The 26,275-nt window shown below is 47.1% G+C and overlaps 1 protein-coding gene across 6 annotated transcripts in view; it reads left to right on the top strand.

Moving 5' to 3' along the window:
* The window catches only part of TDRKH (tudor and KH domain containing), a 445,279-nt gene that overhangs the window by 12,788 nt on the left and 406,216 nt on the right, over nucleotides 1–26,275 (top strand). For all 6 annotated transcript variants that reach the window (XM_069218300.1, XM_069218302.1, XM_069218305.1 and 3 more), the window contains exon 3: nucleotides 16,499–16,605. In XM_069218300.1, coding sequence (XP_069074401.1) covers nucleotides 16,499–16,605 — 107 coding nt within the window. The remainder of the gene's footprint in view (nucleotides 1–16,498; nucleotides 16,606–26,275) is intronic.

Here is a 26,275-nt window from a genome sequence, read left to right on the forward strand (position 1 = left end):
TGCCAGCTCAGGGAGGTATGATAGTTGAGCCCCTAGATATTTGAAGGCATTCTTCAGTACCAGGTAGTTGGGGCACCTGCAACGCCCCTCCATGTCACCCGTCTCAGCCAGTAGGGTAGATTTACTGGCATTGACAAGAAGCCCGGAGATCTCCCCGTACAAATCTAATAACTCCAAGCACCTAGGACCCGAGGTTTGGTTGGGGGGAGGGGTCGCCCAAGAATGCTAGAATGTCATTCGCATATAATACCACTTTGTCTTCCAGTGTGTCCCCCCCACCCCCGCCCATCTCCAGCCCCACATCAGAGGGTCACAGCGTAACAGGCACGCCAAGGGCTCTATAGCCTGAGCGAATAGCAATGGGGAGAGGGGACATCCCTGGCGCATTCCCCTCTGAATCAGAAATTGAGGGGATAAAACTCCATTCACACGGACCTCGGCTGCTGGACTTTGATACAGGAGGTGGAAGGGCACCTCCTCCTGGGGCCCGCACAATGCACCCAAGCTATCTGGCAGGCTGCAGCGGAAGATTCCCTGGCCCATCTACAGGGTCCGAGTCCATCGCACTCCGGGGATGCAGCCCCTGCTGTTCCACCACCCACTCCCATGCCTGCTGCAGAGCTTTAGAAAAGAGTGTGGAAGCGATTTTCGCATTACTGTACCGTAAGTCTGATTGGGAGCAGAGGATATTGACTCGGTCCTTATAATTGAGAATCTGCATCACCACAGGCCGGGGAGGAGCCTTCGGAAAGGGGTGGGGGGGGCTCTTGGCTAACACCCGCTCTGCTACAAAGCAACATGGCAGCCTGTCCTCTGGTACGCAAGAGCCCAGCCAGGTTTCCATTAATTCCTCCATTCTGCCCCCCTCCGTTCCTTCCGGCAGGCCCTACAGGCGGAGGTTGTTTCTGCATGAACGATTTTCGGAATCTTTTACCCTTTGCTCCAGTGCAGGTACTTTGGAGGTAAGTTGAGAGACTAGTTTCTGGAGGGTGGTCACTTCATCTTCAGTTGTGGATATCCGTGTCGCGGCCTCTGTCACCCTTTCAACCACCCGTCTGAGATCCTGATGTACCAGAGGGAGATCAGTTCGGACACCATCAACCTTGGATTCAACCGCCTCCCTGGATTCCTCGATTGTCTTCAAGAGAACAGCCATATCCGATGGGGGAGACGATGTTGCTACTTCGTGCAGCTGTTCGTCCACTGATCCTCTGCTCGTCGCCGTGGGTATAGTAGAGTGGTCCATTTTTATTTGCTCCACCTTGGTATGAGGGGTCCTGTCGCGCCACATGTACCAAGGGCACAGTAGCCAGGTGGCGCCAAATCCCCGGCAAAAAGGAGGGGGTGGAGAATTACCCCAGCCAATGGTATCATGCAGGCCCTTTCAGAGGCCTGGCAGCCTCAGGGGCACAGATGGCTGGTCTTCGGGCTGCTAAGCATGGGGTGGGCAGGAACGCAGACCCCCTCGTATGGGGACCCACAGCACCTCAGACCGTCCGTGACCTCTCAGTAGGTGACCTTGCGCTCTACCGGCTTCGTTCCTCGACCGCCAGATGTAGCGAGGTAGGAGTCCATCCACTTCGCAGCCCTTCAGTTTGTAGTACCGTCAGTCGTCTCAGAGTCCGCAAGCCCCAGGCCCCGTCACAAGCGCTCGCGCCTAGGCCTCCAGCTGGGGAGTCTGGCAATCCAGATAATTCTGAGAGGGGTGAAAAGAGGAGGGGGCAACCCCCGTGACGACAGATGCAATGTCCACTCTCCACCACTGGTGTGCCAACGCCCAGGCCACCACGGGCTCCTGCAGCAGCACCCACTGTCTGGTCAGGCCCAGGCTGGCCTCACATCGTTATGCCCTCCGTCCTCCAGGGCGCGGGTCGTCCCTGGCAGTGACACCAGCCATCCCCTTGAGTGCGCCCAGTCTAGCTTTGCCTTGCATGGCCCGATTTGGTGTGTGTGTTGGGGGGTGGGGGGGGGGGGGGGGGGGTGAAAGGACCAGGCAACTCATATGCACAAGGCCTTTTCTCCGCAACACGCAGTCTCCCAGGCCGGCCTTCCTACGCAACAGGGGGTGCACTCTGGGCATGGCAGGACCACGCGGCTGCCACCGCAACAGCTACAGGAGGCAGGCGCCACTCCTTCCGATACCCCGTGCCCTACGAGGCCTCCGCATAGAATTCTTTCTGCACTGGCCCTATCGCACCACAGCTGGTGCGGCCTGCGCCTCGAACTCCCCGACGGGCAAACTCTGCACTCAAATGGGGCTCCTGGTGGTCCCTCGCTCTTCCGGGCCCCTCAGGTGTGAAGGTGTGGAAAATGAATCTGCTATCAGGCAGGATGGGCCTCAGGATACAGGGTAGTGGGAGCTCCTTCAAATTGCAACCACCATGTTGGCTCACTCCTTTCTGTGTTTTTATTTAAAGCTTTTTCCTAGCTATAACGTCCCTGTAACCTGGGTATGTGAGTGGTTGTTTGGGTTTGTGAGTATGTGGTGCATGTGTGTGACTGTCAGTGTGAGTCTGTGGGAGGGTGTGGGAGTGACTGTATGGGTGTTTGAGTGGGTTTGCGAGTGGGTGTGTGTGGCTTTGAGTCTGAGAGGGTATGAGTGGTTTTGTGGGTCTGTGAGTAGCTGTATTGGTTTGTGAGTGGATGTGTGAGTGTGTGTTGGTCTGTGAGTGGGTGTGTTTTTTTTTTTTCTTTTCTCTCTGGGGTCAGGATCCGCAGATCCACCCTAATCCTTGAGGATCCAGGTAAATGAGCAGATCCTCGTGCGCTAAAAAAAAAAACATTCTTGGACAATTTTGTGCCCATGAGGGATCCCTCACAGACCCCTCCATCATTTTCAGTGGGTATGGGCACCTCTACCCTGACCACTTCTATTACTTTTAGCACTTTAAAATGTTATTTTGCCCGGTGAACAAAATGGCGGCCACAACTTTTCCTCTCTGGTTGCGGCCAGCCAATCACGGCATTACTGTTCATGCTTGGATCCGCAAATCCACCTCGATCCGTGGCAAATCAGAGTCTCTATAGATATACCTAATTTTTTTTACTTAACTCCAAAACTACTGAACAGATTTACATCAAATTACAAACAGCACTTGTTCTGGACCAAGAATTAGTTTTCTGCCAAACTTGGTGTAAGTGGTTTGGGCTATAGTAGTGCCTAAAGTTTCCATGAAAAAGTGCATGGCGAAAATGCATTTCCTAACACACTAGTTTTGAAAGTTTTATGAAGGTTTGTTAAACGGCACCAAAGTTATTAGCAAAACAAAAAATGTTTTTCCTATGGAAACTAGGTGCTAACTATAACTACTTATAGGCGACCCCTGCTTGCTGGAGCAATGTTTCCATTTGTTTCCCTGCATGCATATTTGTTTCCAGGGAAACAGATAAAAACTTCACTTTCTTCAAATGAGAACTGTTTGACAGCTCTTACTTGCAGAAAGTTAGTGTTTCTCTGACTTGGTGGGAGCTAACAAAGCTCCCACCAAGTCAGAGCAAACAGCTATGTCCTGGGGTGGGCACCTAGGACATCTATGGCTCCTCAAGGGTGGGCCACACGGCCCCCTTCCAACATTCTATTTGCCCCAGGGAGGTTGTGGTCCCCAGGGCTTGTGGGTCTGCAGCGGACCCACTTCATTCTTTAATTGAGGCCATGGAGAAGTGTCACCCCCCACGTACCTTGTGTATTTAGTCCCAGGGAGGTGGCTGTCCCTGGGATTGCGGGGGGGGCGGGGGCGTGCGCGTGCGCCCCCAGCATACATAGTGTATTTAACCTTGGGGGATGGCAGTCCCTGGACCTACATAGGGGCTGCACAAATAAGGCTCTTAAAACACAAACTACTCCCAGCTGTTAAACAAAAGTTCCAGCTATGAAAGAGCTTAAAAAGACACAGAATGGTGGGAGGGGTTATTATTTTGAACCCCCCCCACCCACCCCCCCCCCCCCCCCCCCCCTCCAATCCTATTGTGGGGACCCAGAGATGACCCAGACAGACAGAGCACGTCGTACTGGACGTTTTGATGGTGATCCCATTGTCCTAGGTCCACCACACAGTGAGTTATGGGTAACACTATTTTGGAAAAGGAATGCCCTGCAAAGCATTATAAGGCGAGTTTCTGAGTGCAGCGACTATTGTAGTATCTTGAGTATTATGCTCAGAACAGCCCATAGTGGACCCCACAATAAAAATAGCATTTGGAAGAAACAGTCATGTAATCATATAGTCAGCCCAAGAGGGCATAACCACATGAAAAGAGAATGACAAAGTAATGCGGTGTAACCGTATAATGGCGCTCTAGAGGGTGTAGTGCCTTGCACGCGTTCAGGCCTAGCAGGCCTACTGCAATAATATTACGAATAATGAGCTTAAAACACAAACTACTCCCAAACGTAAAGCAAAAGTTCCAGCCATGAGAGCTTAAAAAGACACTGGTGGAAGAGGTTACTATTTTGCTCCCTCCCCCCTTCCACCTAGTGTGGAGACTCAGATATGACGGAGACAGAGAGCACGTCTCGCTGAACGTTTTGTTGTTGGTCCCATTGTCATAGGACCACCACAGGCTGAGTTATGGGCCAAAATGTTTTCTAAAAGAAATGCCCCGCAAAGCATTATGGGGCGAATTTCCTGAGTGCAGTGAATATTGTTGTATCGGCTCTCCCGCTGTGCCGGCAGAGCTGCTTTAAGGATTTCTGTGTCTTTGCTGTTAAAAATGCGCTAGTTTGTATATTTTAAAACTGCTAAACTTGTACATAAGTGGTACTCGTGCAGCTCTCCTCCGATGGAGATTGCACTATATGAAACGTCACAAAATAAATAAAATAGAACCGCTTTTCAGCCTTTGAGCGCAAACACCACAAAGAAACAGTGGCATGGCCAAAAACAAAGAAGAGGAAGAAACAACATACGGACACGAGCACGGAGCAAAGAGGCAAAAGAAAAAAGTAGTGTGCCACACTAAGGTATATGGCCGATCGTACAATAATCCATGTAACAGGGTCAGTCTCCAAGATGGTAACAAAAGAGCCTCAAGGCGGGACAAACGTAAAGCATTTACCTTCAAAATCCAGGGGATTTTGAAAGGCAGGCCAAGGAACAAATGAAAGTGATGGGCGTGGTGAAAGCCCACAGAAGTAGATTGCTACATATCAAGAGACAGTTCATGCATGCTGCATAGGCTCTACCTAAGAAGCACGCTTTCTGGACCAAGAGCTAGCTTTCTGCCAAATTTGGTGTAATTCTGTTCAGTGGTTCAGGCTGTAGTCGTGTTAAAACAAATGGGAAAAATCCCATTGACGTAGAATGTGGGAGAAAAGGTGTCTACCCCCCCCCCTTTTTTTTTTTTCTCACCCGCTGCTTGACGGATCACCCAGAAACTTCCAAGACAGCAGCGGAACTGACCAAAGTATAAGTTTTGAATATTTCATGAAGATTCATCAAATAAAGCGAAAGTTATTGGCAAAACAAAAACTGCTCAATCTATTAAAAAAAATAATTATAACTACCTAAAGGCACCCGCCACAGGTAATAGATGTGTGTGTATATGTAGCTCCCATCCCTTCCAAGGCAACCCCCACCCCTCCCCTAAAAAAAAAAAAAACAAGGTCGGAAGGGGGGCATCCCCCTTACAACTTTTATAACAAAAAACAATCTCAGCACAGGGGACCGAGTCCTGTATTTGGCTGCTTTAACGTTTCCTTTCATGTTGCGGCCAGGCAGTCAGGCTGCCCGCTCCTGGAGTAGCAAGGAGGCTTAATGGAAAATATGTCCCCTCGGTCAATCGGAATGCTCTGTTTTTTTTTTTCTTTTTCAGTTGAACTCACTGAACTGTTGCAAGAGTCCCTTGAACCCAACTGCCCAGATATACAAATACATTTTAACCTAAATTTCTTAAAAACTACTGAACGGATTTACATCAAATCACAAAGCATACGTTCTGGACCAAGATCTAGCCTCCTGGCATATTTGGAGTGATTCCGATCAGCATTTTTTTGTGGTGTAACGTCCTAAACAAAAGTCTGTGGAAAACGTATGGGAATCTGGAGTGTTGGGGACCCCCTCCATTTTTTTTTAACCCCCACTTGAGGGATCATCCTGAAATGTTTCTTAAAGAAACTATGCAAAAAAGAGCACTTTTTTGGAAAGCTTGCTCTGAAGATTTGTCAGACCCCACGAAAGTTATTAGCAAACCAACCAAGGCATTTCCAAAAAAAACAAAACAAAAAGAACCACACCTAACTATAACTACCCAGTGATGACCACCACTGGGTGTTGATATAGATATAGATATATATAGTGAGTTATTAGTGTAACAAACGCTATTCCTATGGAAACTCTGACCTATCACTACTGTAAAAAAGAATATATGTATGTTTGTGTTTGTATATAGCTATTTTTCACAGTTGGGCTCCTGTGTAGTTATAATTAGGACCTAGTTACCATAGGAGGTGTATTTTTTTTTGGTTTGCTTATACCTTTGACGGCGTTTCACAAATCTTTATTAAACATCCAGAACAAAGTTCATTCATCTCAGCACCTCTGTTGAAAGTTTCAAGGTCATCCCTCAGTTGGGAGCCAAGAAAATAATGATGTATATATTTTTTTATGCAGAGGGACTTACCAAAGAAAAAAATGTTTCCACTACCGTGTTTCGGCTTCCATCATTTGCAGGTACCACAAGATTGTTTACTCAGTCGCTGCACAGCTGACACTGCATCATGAGTGAAGATTACAGTTATCAATCAGCCAGAGATTTGTAGAGCATGGCAACTGTCACACCAAAGTCTCTGGGCGCTGAGGGTGCTGCATCTCCGCCAAAGAGCCATATCTTGGGCCATTTCTTGAACACCGCTAAGGAAGGGGCTATTCTGAGGTGCAGAGTTATGTCATTCCAGGACTTGGCTGTGATGTAGGAAAAAGAGCAGCCGCTGCTACTGGCGCAATGGATGCAGGGGACATGTGCGAGGTCCAGTGTTGCGAAGCGTAACTGTCTTGCAGGGGTGTGGAGATTTAGGGCCAGATGTAGCAAAGGGTTTTACCCATTTTGTGTCTGGGAAAATGCGTTTGTACATATGGCCCTCAGTCTGTAGTTCGGTCCTTTATTGTGTAGAGTTTTGTATGCCAGAGTGAGGACTTTGAATTGGCACCTCTTCCGGACCAAGAACCAATGAAGGACTCTGAGTTGGGGGGGAGGGGAGAGAGAGAAGAGGATGTTGACGCATCTAGGAAGATCCAGGATGAGTCTCGACGAAGTGTTCTGTAGGGTCTTTAGACATTTGAGTAACTGGGAGGAGATCCCAGGGTAGATGGCGTTGCCGTAGTCGAGGCTACTGGTGATGGATGCGTGTGAGACTGTTTTTTTCTTGCATCAGTGGGGAGCCATTTGAAGGTTCTGCTGAGCATCCAGAAGCAGGAAGAGGCTACTGAGTTCACTTGATGTTTTATGGTTAGTTGGTGGTCTAGGATGGTGCTGAGGTTCCGGGTGTGGTCCGATGGGGTGGGCGACGGCCGGAGTTGCAGCTGTGGTCCCAGACATTGGCGTTTTCTCCTGAAGATGAGGACCTCTGTCTTGTCAGTGTTGACCTTGAGGCAGCTGTCTTTCATCCATACAACTACGTTGTTCATGGTGGTGTTGACGTTTCTTTTGGTGTTGTGCTGTCCTTAGAGATAAGATCAGTTGGGTGTCATCCATATAGGAGAGTATGGTGATGCCGTGGGATCTGATAATGTCTGCAAGGTGGGGTCATATAGATGTTGAATAAGGTGGGGCTGAGAGAAGATCCCTTGGGTATACCGCAGGTGATAGTTTTGGGTGTGGAGTTGAAGGGCAAAAGGCGTATGCTTTGCGAGCAGCTAGGCAGAAAGGAAGCAATCCACTTGAGGGCGTCATGTTGAATATCGATGTTGTGGAGTCTCTTGAGGAGCGTGTGATGAGAGACCGCAGACAGGTCCATTAAGATAAGAGCTACTGTTTCACTGAGGGCGAGGAGGGGTCTGATGTCGTCCGTGGCTGCAGTCAATGAGGTCTCCATACTGTGGTTAGCTTGAAATCCTGATTGCAAGAAGTCCAGCAGGTGGTTTTGTTGTAGGTGTTCAGTGAGCCGTTGATTGATTGACTTTTTTTGAAGCACTTGGCGGGGTACGGTAGCAGGGAGATGGGTCTGTAATTTTTGAGGTTGTTGGGATTGGCGGAGGGATTTTTAACGAGGGGCGGGGTTGACCTCTGCATGCTTGCATCCATCTGGGAAGGAGACTGTGGAGATGGAGGTACAGGGCTCTTAAAATCTACTTGACAACTCACTATGGCAAGTCATATTTCATCAGTTAGAGTTATTTTTAGAACCTACTCACCCCTTTTGGCGAGTTGACAAATAACAGGTGTTCTGTTCAGTCAGAAATTGAATTAGCAATTAAGATGCCTTTAAATCTTATTCTTGTCACATTTGCTCTGTGTTTAGAGACAGAGGTCAGAAGTTATTTTTAGGGTTGAGACTGCGAAGCATGCGCTTGTGAGACGCTGTAGTAGTGTTAGAAAAGGGCTCGGTGCCCCGCTCATGTCACGTCGGTGTCTTTCATTGGTTTGTGGGCCTGCCTTTTAAAATCTGCTTGCTTCCATTAGTGGAAGGCATGCATACATCATGCCTTTTCCGGTGGTTAGCCCTCCTCGAGCACAGTGACCAATTACTGAAAACATACGAGACTCGCTGTTTTCTGTCTGGTTTGTAGACTACTTTTTCTCAGTGCGAACTCGCTTGTTTAGATTGCGCTTGTTTTATTTCCATTTTATTTCCATTTAATGAGGCAAGAAAAGTCCAGTTGGGAGTTTACAACTGCTAATAGCTCTAACTCTGAGAAATGCGAGACCCATTGCATTGCAAATTCTTATTTCTTCTTGCAGTGCAATTACTTTTCCTTGTGACTGCAGAGTTCCGGGCTTTTGTAAGGTGAACTGTGTGATATGAAAGGATGTGAGTATCGGGTTTTTCCTAACACGCAACATTTATATAACTAAGTCAATTTTCAAACATTTCTAAGTGTTTCAGTAGCTGTGAAAGACCATTTTTTGTACTTCTGTGTGATGAAAAAATATTTTAATAGGATGAAAAAAAATCAGAACGTTTCACTTGGTGATGTGCAAATGGTAAATATGTTTTCTGAAACACAATTTTCACAGATTATTGTTAATACATTATACAGTTTTATCAGTAAAGCTGCAAGTTAGTGTGAAGGTTTTTTTTTTTTTTTTTTAGACATTTCTGAGTGTACGGAGACCATGATGATGGCTGTGGTCCGCGTGATGACTGAGGTCCAGGTGGTGAGTGTGTGGTCGGGTGGTGTTGCTTGGAGAAGGTTTTCCAGGTCAGAGGTGTCTGGTTGGGGGTGGAAGATGTTGTAGATGGTGGCGATTTTGTTGTGGAAGTAGTTTGACATAAAAACGCATAGTTCCTGGGATGGGTGGATGATGTTTTCTATGACTGTTAGATTGCTGAATTTGTTCATGATTTTGAAGAGTTCCTTGGAGCGGTTGGCTATGGTGTTAATGTGGGTGGTGATGTCTGCTCTCTTTGTTTGTTTGATGTGGTTGTGATAGTTGTTAAGGGCTTCCTTGAAGGCTGCTCTGTCTGAAGGCTCCCTGGTTGTGCTCCATATTTTCTTGAGTCGGTAGCAGCTGCATTTGATATGTCTGAGCCCTGGGGTGTACCAGCTGGCTAGTTTGGAGGAGTTGGGGAATTTGGTATGTTTCAGTGGTGCGACTTTGTCGACGTAATTGGTGATCCAGGAGGTGAAGTTCTTGACATTCTAGTTGAGGTCTGTCGTCAGTGCGCGTTGTGAAGTTTGAAGGGTTTGTTTCGGTAGGCCTTTGGTGACCCTGCTCCAGCTGCAGCGGGGAGCGCTGCCGATTTTGGCGACGTAGTGATGGGTGTCAGAAATGGAGAAATGGACTGTGTTGTGGTCAGTCCACATAGGATCCGTGACATGGGTGAATTTGATTTGATCGCTGGACGTGAAGATTGCATCAAGTATGTGTCCTGCCTTGTGAATGAACTTGGTGATCAGTTGGGTGAGACCGATATTGCTGAGGTTCTCCAGGGGGCGAAGGAGCTGGCGTTGTTGGGGCCCTCGAGGTAGAAGTTGAGGTCGTCGAGTAAGAGATACTGCAGAGAGTCAATGGCAAAGGGTGCAGTGAGGTTGGAGATGGCATTGCAGAAGGCTGGTCGTGTGCCTGGGGGCTCTGTGTACTAAGGTGCTCCTTATGGTGTTGTTGGCGTTGATCTGGACTTGGAAGCTGAGGTGTTCCGTGAGGGTGGTTTGGTAGTAGTCCGTGGTGGTGCAGTGGATGACTTCCTGGTAAATGATGGTGATGCCCCTGTCAAGTTTGTTGATGCGGTTCCGATGGAGCATCTTGTAACCGACTTGGACAGTGGTGCCAATGTCGGGGATGAGGAATGGTTGATCCATGTTTCTATGGATGAATGCGATGTCCATGACCAGGGTGCTGATGGTATCCCAGACTTTTGTGGCGTGTTTGCAAGAGGAGCGAACATTGAGCAGGAAGCACTGAAGAGGTTTGGGGAGTGTTGTAGCCTTTTGCGTGTGTGCTATGGGGGGGCTGGTGAGCGGTAGGTTTGTGTTGCAGGAGAAACATCAGTGTAGCCTCTGAAAGGTCCCTTGGTGGTGTGTGGGGAGACTGTGAAGCAGCAGATGTTGCACGGTCAGGTGTTCAGGTCCTGGAGTTCCTTGGAGGAGTAGCAGTGGAATGAGCGAGGGACAGGGGTCCTGTCGCAGAGCGCAGTCCAGGCATGGACAGGCTTCTGGACCACAGACTTAAAATGTGGAATCAATGCTGTCCTGGGATCTCTTGAGAAATGCAGTAGTCGGGTCGTATTGTCGGTGATGTTCAGTCCATCTGGATGCAGTGATTTTTAAATGGGACATCCAGAAGTTTTCTCTGGATTCAAGTAGTACCCCGAGGTGTGTTCCACTGGGAAGATCTTCAAATCTGAATGTAAATAGTCCACATGTTTAAAATTGTAGCCTACAGCAGGGGTGTGGAATTCCTATACCCCAAAGCGCAGGACATATTGTTTGTGGTCAAGGACAACACGTTTTCATGTTTATCCTGTCCTTGGGACAAGTAGGCCCAACCCCATGTAGCACAAACCCTTTGGCTGCCAGTTTGAAGGGAAGGTAACCGTTTGCAGTTGAGGTAATATTTGTGTCCGTATGTTAATGCTGTTCAAACTTGTATTTATGGTTCATGAATGTGAAGCCTTTATTATTAGGGTGAGCGATATAAATCAATATTGTAAACTCGCACTGCGCTACTAACAGTGGTTCCAGTAAAAAAAAAGTGTAGACACATTTGAAACGTTTAACAATATGAGGCTATGTATTATGCTCCCAGAATGCCCTCTATCTGATTAGGTCCAAATGTTTGTAGAAGCTTGTAAGCAAGATTGATGATCCTTTACTTTCACATTTAAAATGTTCAGAAACGAAAAGCATGCAGCTAGAAGCTGGTCAAGTTTCTGATTAATTATTGCTGACTTTGGATTCTTGCATCTTGTACGGAGGTCATTCACTATTTGCCCTACATATTGTTTTTACAGCATTGTCACTGAATCAAATGCATAATCCATGTTCAGCAACATGTCAGATACTGCATAATGCCATCGGTTCTTCTTGTAGCTGAAATAGTCACTGATGTTTGTAAAAGGTATTCAACTTTTAACATCACAGAAATTAACCCCTGTATTTGTTACAACTTGGTGGTGTTCAGCTCTCACATTAGTAGATCGTAACTTGAGAGCCCTGCGATAAGCAAGACTTGCAATGTTTGAAAAAACTTTTTCTAATTTTTCGCAGGTGAATAACCAGGTAAATGTTTTTTGAATTATGTATTTGTAGTTAGGAGCTGATGAATGATACTCTGCCACAGATGGGATTTTGGCACTCTTGTTTCTGCTGTTCAGTATACCAAAAAAGTGCTTCCCTAGATAACTGCAAATACGTTGTTGCTGTAAAATATGCTGAGGCTAGTCCCCCATATGAAATACTCTAGCACAGTGGTTTTTAACCTTTTGACTGGGCCCCTGTTTCTGGAATCTGTACCCAAACACCCCCGCTGAATCATTATTGGAATCTGGGGACCCCAACCTAAGCAATTTCAATGATTTGAATTACAAAACAATATGTAAAAACATAAAGAAGTATTCACCATACATATACACAAATGCTTAAATATTTTCATTATTTCATGTCAGACAAGTATTAGATAAAAATGTAATTTTAAAGGGAAGGTTTGGGCTTTTCTAAAATCAGTCGAGGCTGCCTCTTGTCCATACTATACTCTGATGCTCTTGCACTGCTCCTACAAATCAATCTGAGAATACCAACTTGATTTTTAGCCTCATTTCAAATTTCTTCACCCTTACAGAACATTTGAAAATTCTATTTTGCTTATTTACATAAATTTTATTAACCTGTTAATATTACTTAATTTTCTAAGCAGTCGCGGATCACCTGAGCAGATGTCATGGGCTCCAAAAGTGTCCCCAGAGCACACGTTAAGAACCACTGATCTCACAAACTCTTGTGGATTTTTTTTTTTTTTAACACGTCCTCATTGATGCAGATGTCTTAATCTTAGTGCTTGTCTGTAGATGATGCTATTGTGTTACTAAGTCAGTACTGATAACTAGTTTGAGTCAAGTGACTGGATCAGTGAAAGATATAGTGCTGAAGAAGAAACACACTACTTAATTGTAACTGCAGTTCTTCTGCATTCGTTTTTCATAGATTCACCTGCGGCCCTCCCTTCTCCTATTTGAAGAACATAGTTACTTACATGCTTTAACAGGGTCCTATAAAAATATGAACTTTGGTGGCCAGGGGAAGAATGAAAGGTCTGCGTGATCGCACCTCAATGGCCAAAGTTTAGGTCTTACTTTTTAGGTCTCGGTTAGACAGACATATTGTTTACACACAGTGGGCTTGTAGCCTGCTCATAGCTTAACATTGGTTTGCTTCTGCCTCGGTCTCAGTACTGTAATTCTCGTTTGACCAGTCATGCCTGTATCACGTCCTCTTGTTTGACCTCCCTTGGAGGATGGACCAAGTACTTGTGTCCTTCCACTGATCCCGTTCTTTGGGGCTACTATTTTTGTGTTTGAGCACTCCACATAGTGGTTGTCTTTTCTCATCAGCCCCAGTCGGTTTCTTCTCCACCCCTACCCATCCCGTTTTATAAATGACCCCCACTTTCCATACTGAGCCCCCACTGCACCTCACCTCTTACCAGCAATCGTTTGCCTGCTTGTTTGTACACCTACCTTACATGGTAGATGTACGCATATCTGATATACACACACACACACACACACACACACACACACACACGTAAGTAGATGTCCAGTTAAGGGCACACAGGAGTAAATTGCCCCACCCCACACACACACCACTCCTCTCCACATCATCCATACATTGCACCTCTTTTTATTTTCCTGCATAAGCTCAGAGGATTAATGAGACCATGTACTCTGATGGCTATCCATATACCACCTGTAGGAAAGTGTCCCTTTTGGCATGGTTACCTCACACTTTTTGCCTGATATCTGATGTTAAATTGACTAAGTGTGTACTGGAATCCTGCTAACCAGGCCCTGCACCTCTGTTCTTTCCCTAAACTGTACGATTGCTTCCACTATTGGCACACACCTGGCACACAGCTAAGTCCCTTGTGAAAGGTACCTGTAGTGCCAAGGGCCCTGTGGCCAGGGAGCTTCTCTAAGGGCTGCAGCATGTATTGTGTCACCCTAAGGGACCCCTCACCAAACACATGCGCACTGCCATTGCAGATAGTGTGTGTTGGTGGGAAGAAAAATGGAGAGTTGAAATTGAACCTCTCTCTGGGTGCCATGCCCACAAACCACTGCCTGTGGCATAGGTAAGTCACCCGTCTAGCAGGCCTTGCAGCCCTAAGTCAGGGTGCACTATACCATAGTCGAGGGCGTAGCTGCATGAGCAATATGTCCCTACAGTTTCTAAGTCTGTTCTTAGACATTGTAAGTGCAGTGTGGCCATATTGAGTACATGGGCTGGGAGTTTGTTATTACGAACTCCACAGTTCTGTGATGGCTTCACTAAAGACTGGGAAGTTTGGCATTAAACGTCTCAGCTCAATAAACCCACACTGATGTCTGTGTTGGATTTATTGAAAAATGCTCTCTGAGGACATCTTAAGGATGCCCTTGGATCTCACCCAACCCTCCAGTGTAAGGCTGACCCATCTGTGCCAGCCTGCCACTAACAGACACATTTCTGACCCCATGGAGTGAGAGCCTTTGTGCTCTCTGGGGACTGGCTGTGAGCCTCAAAGGCTCCCCCCTTGTGTTACACTGCCCAATGGCACTCCAGCTAGTGGAGATGCCCGCCCCCTGGACCAAGCCACACTTTTGGTGGCAGGCCCTGTAGGAAAATTAGTAAACACCAGGAGGTGTGCGCACCCCAGCTAGGACCACCCCTAGGGTGCCCAGAGCTGAGGTGAACCCCTCCTAGCAGAATCCAATATCTTGCTTTGGAGGATGTTAGCCAGTAGGGTAAAGAATGTGTCCTCCCCCCCCCCCCCCCCCCCCACCCCCCAAAAGGGAGTGGCACAGGAAGGGTGTAACCACTCTCAGGGACAGTAGCCATTGGCTACTACTCTCTGACCCCTTTAAGATCCCTAAATCTAGTATTTAGGAGCACCCCTGAACCTTGCTTTTCTGATTCCTGGTGACCTAACAAGGACTGAAGAGCCGCACCAGCAGAGAAGACTCCAAACGACAACTGACTTGGCCCCAGCCCTTGTCTGCAGCTTCAAGAATCATGCTACAAGAAGATGTCCTGCAGGACCAGTGACCTCTACAAACCCCCAGAGGACTGGCTGCCTACCCAAGGACCAAGATCTCCCGAGGACAGCAGCCCTGTAACCTCCAAGAAGTACTCCAGAGCTGCCCTGGATCTGCAAGGCCTGTCCATTATACACCTGACACCCGCTGCCCATGTCCAGGTGGCCCACCGGTCCAGAGAAGGTCCCCAGACGATTCCGACCTCGAGTCCACCCTGGGTTGACCCCTCCTGATCAACAAGAAGACGCCTGCAGCATAAATCTGGAGGACCCCCCTGACCACGACCGGCTCCTGTGACTATTTCATGTCACCTAAAGGTACCTATGCACTCCCAGCACCCTGGCCTTGGGGAAACCAACCAATGTCCAGTGGGCTCTCTACTTACCTGTCAAGGAGTTGGTTTTCTTCAGTTGACTCCATGAACAACTCCTGCAGCATTTTTGTGTCCCCTCATTGAAAAGCATTTGGCGTCCTATGCTGTGTTTGCACCCTGCATCCAGCTGTCCCTGTGCTGCTGAGGGTGTGTATTTGGTTCTGATCTAAACTTCCCAGGTCTGTGCCCTAAAGTTGCAGGTACTTACCTGCAAGCTGTTTCTTTCTGAGCACCCCCTGCCTCCATGAGATTCCATTGGACGCCCAACACCAACTTTGACCTCTGTACCTGGCCGGTACCATGTTGCTGGGGGTGCACCCTTGGTGTCTCCCTAAACTTTGCCCTGTGGACACCTTAACACCCAAAGACTAAGATCATAAGTCAAGTACTTACATATGAATTGTGTTGTTACTTTTCCTCCACAAGGACTGCATTGCTTTCTGTGAGGAATTGTACTGTGTTCACTCTTGAAACTGATTGTATTACTTGCCTGTAAACTGTTTTATCTGTGAATTCTAAACAAAGTGCATTTGATGCTTGAAAGTGATACATTCTTGAAACTGTATTTCCCTGCAACAGAAATCATTTTGGTTCTAGAAATAAAGCAACAAAGTATATTTTTTGATACATAAAATAATTAGCCTGGAGTTAGTCATTGAGTCAGTGCCTCATTTCTTGACTGTGTGTGTACAACAAATGCTTAGCACTACCCTCTGATAAGCCAACTGCCCGACCACACTACCACAAAAGAGAGCATGAATATTATCTTCTTTAGCCTCTGTAAAGCCTCTGTGTATCCACTGGACTTTCTGCACACTTTGGTATAGTGTATACAGAGCCAGCTTCCTACACCGCATAGATATGTGCTTGTTTGTGTGCATGTTGAACAGATATTTCCTACAGAAGGGCTATAGCAAAGTGTCCTTGGAAGTGAGACAGAATTACAGTTGAAAACGTGTTTGTTGGAACCTTTCAGGTGATGTTATTTAAAAGCGAGGCGCTGAATACCAAACTGCTTGAGATGTCTTAAAATTGGAAACAAGTGGCAGCATTGATGGAACTTTAAATGTTTAGATGTCTGTACAATAAATATTGTAGATTCTTCTCCATATCCACCTAGACGTTTTCTTTAATGTCTCTTATGCTATTTTTGTGGCGTGTTTGCTTGCACTTGCATGGATACGATTGGGCTGCAATGTAGAAATGTGGGTGTTTAATTTTGCTTGGTTTTTCTTCAGATGATTATCCAGCATTTGTGGGAGAGGATGATATTGAAGTGGAGATGAAGGTACCACAGGATGCTGTGAAAGCCATCATAGGACGTCAGGGAGCCATGATAAAACAGGCAAGTGCCTGGACAATTTGGGAGTGTATGACGAGGATGAAATTTTAATACCAGTGAGAGGGTACTTGTCGAGTCACATCATACAATATCCTAGTTACTAAGGTGTGTGTGTGTGTGTGTGTATATATATATATAGTGTGTGTGTGTATATATATATATATGTGTGTGTGTGTGTGAAATTGTAATGTTACTCCACTGTACAGAGTGAACTAATATATTAGCAAAAATGTCAAACATTATCCAATAAACATTCCTACAGTAGCATCTTATAAAACGTAGGAAAAACTAAAGACCAGCACGCATACCATTAAATTGATTGACTTGCCCTCAATCATGAGTGTGTATAGGAGTGTAATTGCTATACTTTGTGTCCTGGGTGTAGCCTTTACAATCCATTAGCCTTACAATTTTATTCAACTTATTCCTGCTTGAGCAAAGCCTTAAAATAAACATCTTGGTGATCAGGGCAGTCAGACTTGCTCAGATGTCTCTTTTACAGATACATGTGCATCAGCTGGTCTTGATAAGAAGAGACTATAGGACTACTTTTTATTACGTAAGGAAATGAGTAGAACACAATCACAGCTGCTCTTGCAGGAAGGGCTAATCAAGACATCTGTTGAAACACAGATACAAACTAGCAATAGAACATGTGCTAAGCCTCCAGGACTACATTGCAGACCTCTTAAAAAGGTGAAACAAATACTTCCATGAATGGTAGTAGAACAACCGATAAATAGGTTGGTATATCAGAGTTGTGGCCCTAGATCTGTTTGTAACACCAGAAAGTTCCAGCTACTGTATCTTTGCAAGAACATGGATTTTCTGGGACTCGAGGTACTTAATAGTCCTTGGAAAGGAAAATTTGCATGTGCTGTTCCTGTGATTTCCTTGATCCCAAGGGCCCTTTGGAAGCAGAGAAAACAAACATGCAAATTTAACCTCCTGTCACTTGCACAGGCCAGGCAGTTCTAGTGCACTGATCTACCGTATTTGTCAATAGAGAACACTGTTAGACTCAAACCTTATCTCCCATCCAGGAACCATGGTCAACTTCTTATCACAATTAAACCTCCTTGCAAATTACTGCATTTCTGCTTTATACCTAAAAATCTGTCTTTTTCTCATCCCAGCACGCTGGCCAAAGGAATCTTTTAGCACGGAAATAGAAATGTTTCTGCATCTGACAAGCTGCAAGCTTCATTGACCCTCTTACAGTGATTCATACACAGACTTACTGTACCTTCTAAACTTGGTGGAATCGGGTCTAAGCCCTTCTGGTAGAGGTCATCTGGCCACTCTCTCTGGGTATCCTAGAACAACTAATTCCCGGGCCCTTTTTTTATTTTTTTTATTTTTACCAGAGTGATTACGGAATTCGTGAGGGGACTTTTTCTGCACATTTGCAGTAAATGTAAAAAAAAATCCCCTGAATGAGGAACTTAAAACAGCATCAGGGACTCTTCTAGACACCTCTTTCAAGCCTGGTCATAAACCTCATCATGGAAAACTGCTTTTCTGTCCGTCATAACGTTAGCTAGAAATGTTAGCGAAATTAAGATGTTTTTCATCCAACTGCTTTACCCAGCGCTTGATAAGAATAAAGTGACACTGGCTTTGAATTCACAATTTATATCAAAGGCTGTGATGTCTTTTCAGGTAAATGAAAAGGTGTTTTTGCCACAATTGTTTCTGCAATTCTCCTTGACCTCAAAACGAGCAATACATTCATTGGATCTTAGGGGCTGTTTAAAGTTTTGCACCAGTGTGACAACATTTCTTAAATACGACCAGCTCCTGGTTTCGTATGGAAACTCTTGCAGAGCAAGGAACTATCAAAGCAGTTGAATTACTGCTTGTATCTAATTTTTTTGTTTAAATTTCTTTATTGGCATTTTAACAAGACCTCTACATGTGATACAGATTAGATCGATAAGTACTTCCAAAAGACCAGTGACCATATTTGTCCCACTGCCCCCATACCAACCAAATCATTAAAAACATAACACAGGTATGATACAGAATGAAGTGGTTTAAGAGAGGGGCAAGGGAAGTTACACGAAATAAGTTTTTGTACCTCTCCCTTCAAAGTAGTAACCAATATAAACAAAACTCTTACAAAAGGCAGAAAACCTTTCTGAACCCCTGGTTGGAGCCCCTCACATGGGGTAGGTGGGAGAGTATTAGGGGACCTATTGTATACAGCCCGTAGATGGGCAGAGCTGCTGGGGAGCTGCATGTGGGGGACGAATGGGGGGGTGAACCATGACGGGCCCTCTTAGATACATCGGATGACTACTCACATTGTGTGAGTATGCGCATGGGCCCCACTGACATCTCATCGCAATCCCATGTCAGACTCACTGTAACAGGCCCTATAAGCTAGGGAGCGGGCAGGTTCAACTTGACGTAGGTGTCCCAAAGTGTGGTCGTGCTATTCCCGCCACCCCCCACCCCCCCTACCCCCCACACACACACAGTTGTTGATCATGTGCCATAGAGTCCACCTCTGCCAGAGACCACCTATGGGTTATCTGGAGCCAGCAGTTAATCGTAAGCAGTTGTGATGCTTTCCAAGCCATAGCGATTTAGCGCTTGAAGAGGTCTAATGTGAGGTCTACTAATTATAGGTAATATTTATTGCGTTCAGTAAGTTCTTTAATCTCGAGGAGGTATAGGAGTGGATCAGGTGTTAATCGTACATCTATAACTGTTGAACTGTGTTCAATTACCTGCACTCAGATATGTGGTAACAGTGGGCACTGCCAGACCATTTGCAGATTACACATCGCGGGCAAGCTGGTGAAGTTCTTGGGAACATCACATGTAGGCAGTGTGGTGTGAGATATATCAAATGTGAATAATTTAACTGTGTAAATTTCAACCCTGAATTGCGTGAAACGCTCTTTACCTGCTCTGAGGCCATGGCCCACTGCTGGTCTATTCCACACCCAGTTACATCCCATTTGGACTAGTCTTGAGATGCATATTCCGTGTTTCCCGCCTACAGCACAGCATACAGCACTGAAATCCCTGTGCGACCCTTCCCTTATGTTAAGTATTGTAGGCCTAGGTGTACTGCCGACTCAGCCTGTCCCGCCAACCACGTGTCTCCCAAGTGGCAACACAAGAGCATTGTGCGCCAGAAAGAGGCCAGCACCAAGCTAGTAAAGTTCTTACAGGCCCTGAAAAGAGAGTAGGCTGCCATCGCTGTATAGATCTCCCATTGTGTTGTCCCTGCCTCTCACCTAGGTGTGGGGTCCTGGGCCCCAAGTAGGGCCATATCAGCCAGCACTCCCCACAAAGGCACATGCGGTGTGTAGGGGATCCCTTCATGTCTGGGTTGCATGTATCTAATCCAAACTTGCTTGGCTACACGCGCAAGTCTACCCATTCCTTTGGCTGGCCCCCCTGGCGTGATCAACCAGTCTAGCAGTCCCATGGCCCCAATGTCTGCCTTCACCAATGTGCTCTCCTTTATCCTATCTTTGTCTTTGAATTGCACGGGCCACTGTAGTTGTGCAGCCACGAAATACAGCTCCAGGTCTGCCACCCTGAGGCCACCCTCCAATATAGGGCTCTGAAGCCACTTCCAGGTGGTCCTCCAAATAAGATCAGAATCTAGTCCTCTCAAGGTTCTGAAATAAGACCTAGTTGGAAGTACCGGGAGGGCTGCAAAAAAAAAAAAAAAACGGGAGCCGCAGGAGGATTAGCATCTTTGCTATTGATGCAAGACCCACAGGCGAGAGAGGTAGCGCATCCAAAAAATGCATGGACTTCTGGATTTACGCCAGGCCCCGGCCATGGTTCCCATCAAGGAGGTCTCCATCTGTGTGATAAACATTCACGTCAAGGTAGTGGAAAGTCTCGAAGTTCCATGTGTGGCGCCCCTGTCATAATGTATCCCAACGTTCATGCTCCACCTACCATAAAGGAAAGGCACAGGACTTGCCCCAATTCACCCTGAGGCCTGAAGGGTCACCAGAGTAGGCCAGCAACCCATAGGGGGCCGGCAGATTGTTTGTCTCATCTTTTAAGTGTGCCAGTCTGCTCCCACCCGGCTTCCCAAAGCTGAGCCCTTGTCCTGCAGCACAGCGCCCAAGGGCTCCATGGCCAGTGCAAAAAGTAAGTGTGAAAGAGGGCAACCCTGTCGGGTCCCCCTTCCTATGGCACCCCATCGGTTCTGTATATAATAAGTTGATCCATTCAAGAAATATAGGGCCCACTCCCATGGCCTCCAGCACCCAGAGCAGATATGACCAGCACAGCGTTTTCAAAATCTAGGGAAGCCGCCACTCGAAGATCAGCCGTCTTTGCAACCGTCCCCATGATGTGACATAGGCCCTCATTATGAACACTGCAGTAAAAACCGCCGTGTTCATGCTGGTGGTCAAAACACTGACCACCAGCGTCCCCGGATCCCGCCGGCTGTTTCTGATGGATACAACTACCTGTGGATTCCTCACTCATTGAATTTTCCCCCTGCGGCAGCTTCCAACAGAAATTTTCTTCCTAGCTTCTGCACGTCAACGAGGACATCATAATTGCCCACGCGACGCCGTCGGACGCCATACAGGCAATAAGAGGTCCTCGCAGGTGTGCTGACGTCCGTTCCCTTTTTTCGTGCCTTCAAATGACGGTTATTCTTCGAGGGAGCTACTGTTTCTACTCTGTGTAGTTACAGTTAATGTTTCTTTCTTCGAGATGTCTGGATGTAAGCCCTGCAGGGAGTGCGGAGGCAAGATGTCGTGACAGACCCACATGTGGATTGCTTGTGGTGTCTGAGCTCCGACCATGACGTGAAGAAATGTGATTCCTGTCAACGTATGAATCCAAAAGCGTTGAAGGAACGGGAGGCGAAGCTCTTTTTGGCAAAGTCCAAAAAGAAGGAGAAGCGGCATTGGCGCAGATCATCATCGCCTAAGTCTCACCAGCGTCACCGTGACTGCCAGCGCCGTCGTGAATCTCTGCGCCGGTCGAGTAGAGAGCGTTAACGCTCGAGGTCGCCTTCGGTTTGGCGCCGAAAGACATGGGAGGTTAGTCCCACCATCACTCCTCAGATGCCTCCCGCATCACCGACTTCGCCTACGACTCCACCATCTGTTTTTGAGGTACCTCAACAGGAACAGGAGTTCTCACCTGCTTCTCAGACGCCGGGGCCGGCGCCGTTGTCACCTCGAGCTCAGGCTCCGCAGTATCTGGCTTTCTCGGCTCCAGGTGCTGACAGTTCCGCATTTCTAAATGCGATGTTTGCCATTTTTCAGCAAATGGCTCCAGGTGGTGGACCGGCTGGTCCTTCGGGGCCATTGGCCTTTAATATGGGTGCTCCGGCTCCTTTACGTCCGGCACCTTTCATGCCCTTTCTTCCTATGGGAGGTGCTGGTTCGGCGCCAGTTCCCTTGGAGTCGTCTTCACAACCTGCGACGCCGATAAGATCTTGTGTTCTGGCGCCAGAGAGTTCTTCTCCTGTACATCCTTTACCTCGGTCGGTGCCGAAGAAGACCACAGCGCCGATGGATCGGAGGATCGGCGTCCGGCATCGACGTCGGAGGACGCCCTGTCGACGCCGAGGATCGATGCCAGACTTCATTCAAGGAGGCTAGCTCTTCGCCTCCTTGAGGAGCAAGAATATCGAAAGCAGGCCCTGGAGGAGGGGGAGATTGAAGAACCTCTGGGAGATCTCCAGGGTTTGGATACGGCAAGTGGTTTAGACACCTCTCCAGAGTGGGACTTAACATCTCCTGGAGAATATACAAAGGAGGCTGCTTCTTTCCACTCTGTTATAAGAAAAGCAGCTGACTTTTTGGACCTTCCTCTTCCAGTGTCTGAATCAAAACCCAACTTGTTGACGGAGGTGTTACATCCTGCTTCAGCAGTTGCAGAGCCACTTCTGCCATTTAATGAGGCTCTTCTGGACCCGATTCTAGAGATCTGGAAAAAGCCAGTGTCATCTTTGGCTGTTAATAGGACAGTGGAGCGCAGGTATCGTGTGGCTCCTGCGGATCCAGGCTTTTTGTCGAGGCACCCGACTCCAGAAAGCATGGTTGTACAGGCTTCATGTTCATCTCGCACTGCTCCAGGCTCTTTTCCGGGTGTGCCTTCGGACAGGGACTCTAAAAAGATGGACCAGTCTTCCAAGAAAGCATTTTCATCTTGCAGTATGGCTCTCAAGTCCACCAATGCCACATGCATTTTGGGCAGGTACATCTAAGCCCTTATGAAGGAGATCAAGTCGTCTCATTCAGAAATGCCTCAGGAGGTGTTGAACCTTGTTTCTGATGCTCAGGCTGCGGCGACCCAAGTAATCCAGTCGGGGCTAGACACGACTGATTCTGTGGCCAGAGCTATGGGCACTACTGTTGCTACAAGGAGACAGGCCTGGCTTCGTTCTTCTGGATTTTCATCCGATGTTCAGTCAGCCCTGCTGGATCTTCCCTTTGATGGGGGATAAGCTTTTTGGATCAAAAGCGGACTCAGCCCTTGAAAGATTTAAGGAGAGTAGAGCCACAGCAAAATCGTTAGGCTTGCAAGCCTCCTCCTCTGCTTCTTCTAGGCTGTTCAGAAGATTTAGGGGGTTTGGTCGTGGCTCCTCCTCCTCCTTTCGTGGCAGATTTCAGCAGCAGGCCGCCACTGCTCTCCCCTATAGGTCATACAGGGGGAGGGGTAGGGTCCGAACCAGAGGAGCCGCCCAGCAGCACTCTGCCTCTGCCTCTTCCTCTGGAGGTGTGCAGCATGGGAAGCAGCCTTAGTCATCTATCAATTCCTTTGCATGCCACTCATGTAGGGGGGAGGTTAATGAACTTTCTCCACATGTGGGAGGCAATAACATCGGACTCCTGGGTTACCAGCATTGTGGGGAAAGGCTATGCCCTTCCCTTTCGGGAGTTTCCACCCCCCAAATCCTGCCCGTCCATCCTTCTGTTCAGAAGAACATCTCCTGTTATTAGAACAGGAAGTTCTAGTCCTCCTTTCAAAGGGTGCAGTAGAGTTGGTTCCGGAGCAGGAGAGGGGTCAGGGTTGTTATTCAAGATACTTCCTGATCCCCAAGAAGGATTGCCGATTGAGACCAATCATGGACCTGAGGATTTTGAATTGGTTCCTCAAACAGGAAAAGTTCAAAATGGTGACCCTAGCTCAGGTACTTTTGGCATTGAACGAAGGAGATTGGATGGTGTCTGTCGACTTGAAGGATGCTTACTTTCATATTCCGATACTCAAGTCGCACAGGAAGTATCTCCGGTTTAGGGTGGGATCGCAGCACTATCAGTTTGCGGTCCTTCCGTTTGGTCTTACTTCAGCACCTCGAGTCTTCACGAAGGTGATGGCGGTGGTTGCAGCAGAGCTCAGAAGGAATGGGATAGCTGTATTTCCTTACCTGGACGATTGGTTGATCAAAGTCAAGTCTCCGGAGCTCGTGCCGCGTCACCTGCAGGCGACAACCCAGTTGTTGTTCGATCTGGGCTTTTTAGGTGAACGTGCCCAAATCTCACCTAGAGCCCTCTCAGTGCCTCCTGTTCATAGGGGCAGTTCTGGACACAACATTGAATCAAGCCTTTCCTCCACCCCAGCGGATTCAGGACATTCAGGCGTTCGTTCCAATGTTTCAAAGTGGAGCGGTCATTCCAGTCCTCAAGGTCCTTCGTCTGCTCGGTCTGTTTGCTTCTTGCATTCTGTTGGTCACTCATGCTCGCTGGCACATGAGGGCTCTTCAGTGGTGCCTCCGAAAGCAGTGGACTCAGCACAAAGGGGATCTCGAGGTGTGGTAAATAATTTATTTTACCTTATCTTATTTCATAATTTTCTAGTAATAGGTAAATGAGGAAGGAGACAGAGTCCGGGACGTGGAGTATAATCAAGGTTTATTTCAATAACTCGAGTTAAGGGAGAGCTCCCTCACCAAGCGGGTTAGGGAGTGGTCTGCTCAACATTGCGCAGCTTGCAGCTTTTATACATTTCTTGCACAACACAAGCGAATAGCAATAATTCTGTAATTTTCCATCAAGCAAACTTTAGAAAAACACTTCTATGTGCGTCAGTGGAAATACATAAAAATAGCATGCAGACAGAGAAATGTCAAAGCTGGGGTGCAGAATAGAGTGCGAGGGGAAAAAGAAAAAAAATAACCGGTGTAACTGTGTTCCAACCACAGGTTGTTCCGTCAAAGCGACCTTTTTCTCTCAGCAACGGCAGAATCGGCTTAACCACAGCTACGTGGGCGGCTCACATCCTGCCCAAAGCGTATCATGCAAGGCAGTTTGTCTCCAGCTGCACTCTCCAGAGTGTCAACAATAAGGTTTGTCAAGACATTCTCAAAATGGATGCTTACTCTCAAAATGGATGCCTAGATGTCAAGGTACAGTGATTGCATGAGGGTGCGATATTTTACTTTTCCACATTCCCTCCTTGCACCAGAGTGCAATCACGGTCTTCTACCGGCAATTGAAGTAGATCCTGGCACTTTCCTCCTCCTGAGTATGTCTTCTAGGAGTGCACAGGGTAATACACAATCCACAGAGCGGTGGACCACATTGTATGCAAAGACAACACCCCATAAGTACTGCGAATATTATCCCGACTATGGACAGTAACTTCCAGCCCCAGGAGGATACCAACCCCCAAAACCATCCTGACCAGGTCCAGGTGCCTGGTTCCTGGTGTAATCCTGATGCTATTTTGTGTAATTTATAAATAGCTTTATAGACTGAGGGGGCGTTATCGGGAATGAAAATGCAACAGCTCGACCCGATAATTTTACAGGCCCCACCCTTCTCCGCTAGTATGACGTCGAGAACAAGACGATTCTGGAGCGCTACCATTCTAATAGCGGATTGTTCCTGAGTCAAGTTCCCCAAAGCGGCTATAGTCTGATTCACAACTGCCTCTACTGTTCGAGTAAGTCTACGTATAAGCTTACTGTTCTGCACTGGTCCGATGAAGAAGAAAAAACCTCTATTAAAATCAGTATATTGTTCTGCAGCAGTTTCAGTTTGATCTATTCCAGATGTATCTATATACCTCTTGTACCTCCCTGCACTAATTCGATGATCCTTGTGGTACGTCGAAGAGGCAAGGAAAACAGGTGGCAATAAGAAGGATATATAACATCTCCCCCCCCCCCCCCCCAGTTGTAGGGAAGACGGACATAGGCAGACTGGCCGCAAATGAAATAGGTATGTCTGGTGGTCTGAAATGAGGACCGACCATGATCCGTAAATTTCACAGTAGAATTGCATTCACTGTATCCTACAGAGATAGTGCCAGTCTTCTGGATGCACAAGTGTCCTTTTACTTTGAAAACTGATATGGTTATTGGCCCTCCCTCTCCTTGAGACCTGGACCTTTTCAGCTTAAAAGTCAAGTCATCCTGTCGGTATTCTTCTCTTTCGAATACCGTTCCATTAGCCTGTGGTAACCCTTCCTCATCAGGATAACAGACCTTTTGAAGGACAGCGTTTAGATTACCCCAGGGCCAGCTCTTTTGATCTGTTGGCATCTCAGACCTGTTGTAAGCTGTGATCAGGGCAAGCCAGGCCTCGCATGAGCCGTTATATGAGAATGGAAATGGTGTTAATGGCATTCCCCCTTCATCTTGGTGAGGGGGAATCCGTCCACATATCCAGCAATTAGTGGTATTAACCACTTGATGTGAGTAGTGTAATAGCTTCACAAA

This window comes from Pleurodeles waltl, chromosome 12 (genome assembly GCF_031143425.1).
Source record: "Pleurodeles waltl isolate 20211129_DDA chromosome 12, aPleWal1.hap1.20221129, whole genome shotgun sequence".
In the NCBI taxonomy this organism is placed as follows: Eukaryota; Metazoa; Chordata; class Amphibia; order Caudata; family Salamandridae; genus Pleurodeles; species Pleurodeles waltl.